The sequence below is a fragment of the Eimeria acervulina genome, genomic scaffold (assembly GCF_000499425.1).
Source record: "Eimeria acervulina Houghton genomic scaffold, Eah_scaff1521, whole genome shotgun sequence".
Lineage (NCBI taxonomy): Eukaryota > Apicomplexa > Conoidasida > Eucoccidiorida > Eimeriidae > Eimeria > Eimeria acervulina.
In genome coordinates, this window is record NW_013549132.1 from 1 (window position 1) to 6,469 (window position 6,469).

General features: G+C 50.1%; 1 protein-coding gene across 1 annotated transcript; it reads left to right on the top strand.

Annotated features, from left to right (window-relative positions):
• EAH_00060620 (Intraconoid microtubule associated protein 1, related) lies at positions 1–6,092 on the top strand (the record flags this gene model as incomplete). Its single annotated transcript, XM_013393434.1, has 6 exons — positions 1–176; positions 399–423; positions 1,198–2,300; positions 3,049–3,504; positions 3,962–5,606; positions 5,860–6,092. Coding segments are annotated over 6 exons (3,638 nt in total), but the record flags the coding sequence as incomplete, so codon positions are not given.
• Positions 6,093–6,469: the final 377 nt, after the last annotated feature.

Consider the following 6,469-nt stretch of genomic DNA (forward strand, 5'->3'; position numbering starts at 1 on the left):
TGCAGCAGCAGCAACAGCAGCAGCAGCAGTTGTTGCAGCAGCAGCAACAGCAGCAGCAGCAGTTACTGCAGCAGCAGCAACAGCAGCAGCAGCAGTTATTGCAGCAGCAGCAACAGCAGCAGCAGCAGTTATTGCAGCAGCAGCAACAGCTACTGCAGCAGCTGCTACCGTTGCCAGTGCGCTAGCTGCTGCCCTAAGGCGTTTAGCTTAGGCCGTGACGAAAGGCGGGAGAGCAGCAACACAGGCGAACACCGCTGCTGCTGCTGCTGCTGCTGTTGTTGTTGTTGGTCCTTCTGCTGCCTTTGATACTTCAGTTGATGTTGCTGCTGCTGTAGTTGTTGTTGCTGCTGCTGCATTTGTAGCTGCTGCTGTTGCTGCTGCTGCTGCTGCTGCTGCAGCAAAGGGCCCGTGAGTCGGCGGCGGGTGTGTTGGTGTATTTGCGCAGTGTGTTTAAAAAGAAAGAAAAAAGAGCAAATATAATTATTTTTATTTTAGTTTTCATTGTAATTGATGCCTTATGATGCAGTGCTGCGGCTTTTCTTTTTGCTGCTGCTTGTAGTGTACATGCAGCTGTGGTGCTCAATATACACCGCAGCGGGAGCCGTCGATGCGGCCCTTTGAATTTTTCTTTGTTTTTTCTTTTTATTGCAGTTTTTATCTTATTTTTTACCTTTATTTTCTATAAATATATCCTAAAAACAATTTATTCACACTTTCAGAGGTCTTCTACTCACGGTTAGCTGCGCCGCACGCCGCTGTATCGACACTGCGCCCGAAACCCTAAACCCTAAACCCTAAACCCTAAACCTTAAACCCTAAACCCTAGTTTTGAATATGACTTTTTTGAAAAGTTCTTTGAGTTTTTTCTAATTTTCCGGGGGATAACAACGGCATTTAAAAGCTATTTTCACGCTTAGTGCCTTTGAAGCACTCACGCATATTAACATCTTATACACCCGAGTTGTCTGCAGGCTCTTCTTCTTCTTTACCTTCTCCTCTTGTAGGTTTCCTCAACGAGACAAGTAGCAAAACTCTGCTGCTGTGTTTCGTGCCGCAGCAGCACTGCAGCACCGCAATACCTGCTGTTGCTGCTGCCCCTGCAGCCAGCAGCAGCTACTGCAGCCGCAACAAGAAAACAAAAGCAGCAGCAGGAGTAGATTTTGAACAGGGTCTAAGTTTTGAGTTTGTTTACATCAGCTACATCTGCTGCTGCTGCTGCAGCTGCTGCTGCTGCAGCTGATGAAGCAATGGATTGGCAGCATGGGGGGCCCCTTGGGGGGCCCTCTTCGAGACAGCGGGAGCGCTCTGCTGCATGCAGGAAGCTAAAGCCTGATGATAATCTAATTACAAGTATATTATCAGGACAAAAGAGTTACTGGGAGGCATTAGATGAGTTAAGGGGCCTTGTTGGTGAACTAAGCAGAGAAAACAACTTGCTTCGAGATAAAACAGCAGCACAGCAGACGCTGTTGCAGCAGCGCAGCAACGCATTTCGACAAGAGAGGCGTCAGCATCAGCAGCAGCAGCAGCAACAGCAGCAAAAACTCTCTCATGCCCTGCATGCACTGAAAGCAGAGAATGAAGTTCTTCGTAAACAAGCTGCTGCTGCTGCAGCAGCAAAACAAGAAATGCATCAACTCACGCAGCAGCTTGAGAGACACCGGACAGAGATTGAACAAAAAACTAATTTACTGTCTCTAAAACAAAGAGAGTTAAACTCTGTACATGAAGAAGCACTCCGAAACAGTGCAGCAGCACAAGGGCTAGCTGCAAAAGCAGAGGGGCTGCAGCGTCAGCTAGCAGCAGCAGCAACAAAGAAGCATATGATGCTGACAAGAGTTAAACAAGAAATAAAAGAGTTAAAAGACTCTGCTGCTGCAAGTAAAGCTGCATTCGAGGAGGAGCTGCAGAGGGCAGAGGAAAGAGCAGCAGCAGCAGAAAAAGCAGCAGCAGCACAACTAGCAGCAAAAGAGAGACAGGTACGCTCGCTGCAGCAAGCAGCAGCAGCAGATGAATCGCAGGTCTCCTACAGCTTAAAGAGACAAGAAGAATTAGAGAGACAGATGGCGAAGCTGCGGGCGCAGCTGCAGCAGCAGCAGGAACGCGCAGCAGCAGATGCTACCAGCAGCAGCAGCAAAATACAAGATCTAGAAGCACAGCTTGAAGCAGCAAACAAACTCAAAGACAGAGCTGCAACAGAAATAAACTGTCTCCGCAGCAGCGCCACCATAATGAAGAGACAATTAAGCAAAGCTGAAGATAAAATTAGGGCCTTCGAAGCAGAACAGCAAAAAATTCATGTACGTACACCTCAACGCACTGCCTGCTGCTGCTGCTGCTGCTGCTGCTGCAGCAGCAGTTGCTGCTGCTGCTGCTGCTTTTTTGCTGTTGCTGCTGTTGCGGATTTGCTGCTGTTGCTGTTGGGGATTTGCTCCTGCTGCCGCTGCTGCTGGTGTTTTGCTGCTGTGTTGTTGCGGTTTTGCTGCTGCTGGCGCTGCTCTCCTGCTGCTGCTGACGCGGGTACACCCTTCCTGCTGCTGCTGCTGCTGCTGCTGCTTCTAGTGTTTCTGATCTGCTGCTTCTGCTGTTGCTACTTTATATTTAATGCTGCTACGAGTCCGGTGCTGCTGCCTAGTGTGCTGCTGCTGCTGCTGCTGCTGCTGCTGCTGCTGACACCGCAAAATGGGGGACAGTGCTTCTGCTGCCTCTTGCTGAGGCGCCTGTTGTTGTTGTTGCTGCTGCTGCTGCTACAATTGCGGCTGTTGCTGCTGCTGCTGCTGCTTGTTGCAGCTGGCTCTCTCTCTTTGCTGTCTGTCTCTTTCTCTGTTTGCTGATAGGGGTTTTTATTTGCCTCTGTCTTAATTAATATATATATTCTCTATTAATTAGATCATTAATTATATATAATTATATTCTTATTAACTGGTTATTCTAATGTTTAGGTTTGTGTCTGTCTCCTTTTGTCTGTCTCTTTTTTACTGGATTGTCTCCTTTGTTTGTTTGTTTATATTATTTATTTTTCTTTTTGCTGCTGTGCTGCTGCTGCAGATTCAGGTAAAGGAGGCAGAGAGAGCAGCAGCAGCAGCAGCAGCACGTGAGGCGGATACAGCAGCCGAACGGAAGCAGCTGCAGCAGGAGCTGGCAGCAGTTCGTGATGCAGCAGCAGCAGCAGCAGCAGCAGAGCGGCAGCAGCGAGAAGAATTAAAGAAAGCTTTAGAGGAAGATGCAGCAGCAGCAGAGCGGCAGCTAGCGACAACAGCAGCAGAATTGCGTGCAGAGCGCAGCAAAGCAGCGCAGCTACAGCAGCAGCAACAGCAGCAACAGCAGCAGCTGCAGCAACTCAAAGAAGCAGACGCTAAGCTGCAGCAATTGTCTGTCCCCTTCTCTCGCATCAGAGCTGCTTTTGCTGCTGTTGCAGGAGACGTACAACAGGAAGACAGCCAGCTAGCTGCAGCAGTTTGTAAGGCCCTCCGAGACTTCTGTCAAGCTAAACAAGAGCTTCAGGTGAGGGGCCCTAGCTAGCTATGGCTAGCTATGGCTAGCTAGCTAGCTACCCAGTAGCTGCCCTCATAGACCCCCGTACAGATCAAGGCCAAGCTAAACGTGCAGCTAGCTACCCATAGAAATAGCTAGCTACCCATAGAAATAGCTAGCTACCCATAGCAATAGCTAGCTATCCATAGAAATAGCTAGCTAGCCGTTGAAGGAGACAGCTAACTAGAAGGGCCTCTAGCCTGCTTTGTCAGGAAGGTAGCTGGCGAGCAGGTAGCTAGCCGAGAAGCTGCTGCTGCTGCTGCTGCTGCTGCTACAAGTGGTGGATTTGCTGCTGCTGCTGTTGCTGTTGCAGTGTTGTGAATGTGCGTAGTGTGTGCTGCATTGGCGGTGCTGTTAACCCTTTTTTACGCCTTCTGCTGCTGCTGCTGCTGCTGCTGCTGCTGCTGCTGCTGTTGCTGTGTTGCAGACCCAGGAGGCAGCAGTGCGTTCGCTGCAGCAGCAGGTGGAGGATCTGCAGCAGAAGGTAGAAGCAGCAGCAGCAACAGCAGCAGAGCTTGAAAAGACGAAGAAGGAGCTACAAACAATTAAAGAAGAAGGGCTCAAGACAACAGCAGAGCTGCGGCGTCTAGGAGACCAGCATGCTGCTTTGCTGCTGGAGAAGGAGAGAGAGGAGAAGCAGCACAGCAGCAAGCTGCAGCAGCTGCAGCAGCAAAAAGAAGATAGCGAGCAGCAGCTTAAAAACGCAGCAGCAGCAGCAGCTGCTGCTGCTGCAGAGAGGCAGCAGCAGCTGCAGCAGCAACTCGAAAATGCAAACAAAAAGACATTGCAGCTGCAGCAGCAAAAGCATGCAACAGAGCAGGCGCTGCAAGAGGCGCATAGGCAAGCGGAGAGTGCAGCAGCAGCAGCAGCACAAGAAGCATCTGCTGCTTCTGCTGCGCTGCAGCAGAGGGATGCAACCATAGACGACCTGAAGCAGCAGCTGCAGCAGAGACAGCAAGAACTCGCTGCAGCACAAAGTCAAATGCAAACGGAGACAGAAGCAGCAGCAGAAAGAGACAAGAAGCTACGCAAGGAGCAGCAGCAGCTGCAGGAGCAGCTGCAGCAGCTGACAGCAGCAAAGGAAGCTGCAGCTTCCAAGATAACACGACTGCAGCAGGAGCTAGAGGAGCAGCAGCAGCAGCAGCAGCAGCAAAAACAAAAACTAGAGACGCAGATAAAAGAGGGGCAGCAGCAAATCGAGGAAATAGAACAGCGCTTCAAGCAGCAGCAGCAGAAGCAGCAGCAGCAACAGCAGCAGCAGCATGAAGAGCACGAAAGGAAGGAGAAGCAAAATCAGCAGCAGCAGCAGCAACTGCAGCAGCAGATTGAGGATCTGCAGCAGCAAATTAAGAAGCAGCAGCAACAGCAGCATAGGGAGGCAGATGACTATAAGCAGCAGTTGCAGCAACTGCAGCAGCAACTTGAAAACGCGAAGAAGAGCGCAGCAGATGAGCAGCACCAGCACGAACAGCAACAGAAGCAGCAGCAGCAAAAGCAGCAGCAGCAGCAGCAAGAACAGCAGCAAAAAGAAGAAGAGCAGAGGAAGGCTCTTGAAGAAGCTCGTAAGGAGGCTTCCCAGAAGCAGGAAGAGCTGCAGTCTCTTCAGCAGCAGCTGCAGCAGCTGCAGCAGCAGCAGCAACAGCAGCAAAAAGAAATAGAGACAAAAACCAATATGATAGAAAATGCTAAACAGAAATATGCAGACTTAGCAACAAAGCACAATGAACTGGTTAAGAAGTTTAATGCTGCTGTTGCGTTAGAGAAGGAGCAGCGCAGCAAGAGCGAAGAAGCAGCAGCAGCAGCTGCTGCTGCTGCTGCCATTGCTGATGAGAAGCAGCAAGAGACAGAAAAAGCGCAGCAGCAAATAGAGGCACTCAAGAAGCAGCTTGAAGAAGCAAAAGAAGCAACAAAGAAGGCAGAAGAAAGCCGGAAGGAATCAGAAAATAAAGCTGCTGCTGCTGCTGCTGCTGCAGCAAAGGCTGCTGCTGCACCTCCACCCAAAGCTGCAGCAAAGGCAAAGGCTGCAGCACCAAAAGCGAAGCAACCCGCTGCTGCTCCCCCTGCAGATAACAGTGAGTCATGCATTCTGCTGCTGCTGCTGTTGTTGTGCTGCTGTTGCTGCTGTGCTGCTGCTTCTGGTGTTGCTGTTGCTGTTGCGTTGCTGGTGCTGGTGTTGCTGTTGCTACCGTGCTGCTGCTGCTGCTGCTAATGTAGTTGCTGTGCTGGTGCTGCTGGTGCTATACCTGCAGCTGTTGCTGTTGCTGTTGCTGCTCCTGCTGTTGCTCATTTCTGTGTGGAGTTGCTGCTGCGTTTGTGTGGGTGAAGCAGCAGCAGCAGCGGCAGCAGCACCAGCAGCAGCAGCAGCAGCACCAGCGGCAGAAGCAGCAAAGCCGCAGCAAGCAGCGGAGAGTACCGGCGGCTTCCTTTCATGGTTCGGAGTGGGGGGAGAGACAGCAGCAGCAGACTCAGCAGCAACAGAAGAAGCAGCAGCAGCAGCAGCAGCACCAGCTGAGCAGCCTGCTGCAGAGGCTGCCAGCAGTGGCTGGAGTCTCTGGTAGTAGACCCTAAACCCCAAACCCTAAACCCTAAACCCTAAACCCTAGACTTTAAATTGAAGGCTACAAACCTCTTTGTTTCTGTATTGCAGCAAGGATATGTTTAAATAGAACAGAGACAGCAAAGAGAGACACAACAAACAAACAAAGACAGAGCAAACAAACAAAGAGAGAAAAAAACTAAAAAGAGAGACAACTAATGTAATAAATGAAGAGACACGAAAAAGGCGTTGGGTGTCTCCTCTCCCTCATGCAGATAGACAACAGATATTAAGTGTCTCCTCTTAATAATAAGTGTCTCCTCTTAATAACTATCAAGTGTCTCCTCTTAATAATAAGTGTCTCCTCTTAATAATAAGTGTCTCCTCTTAATAATAAGT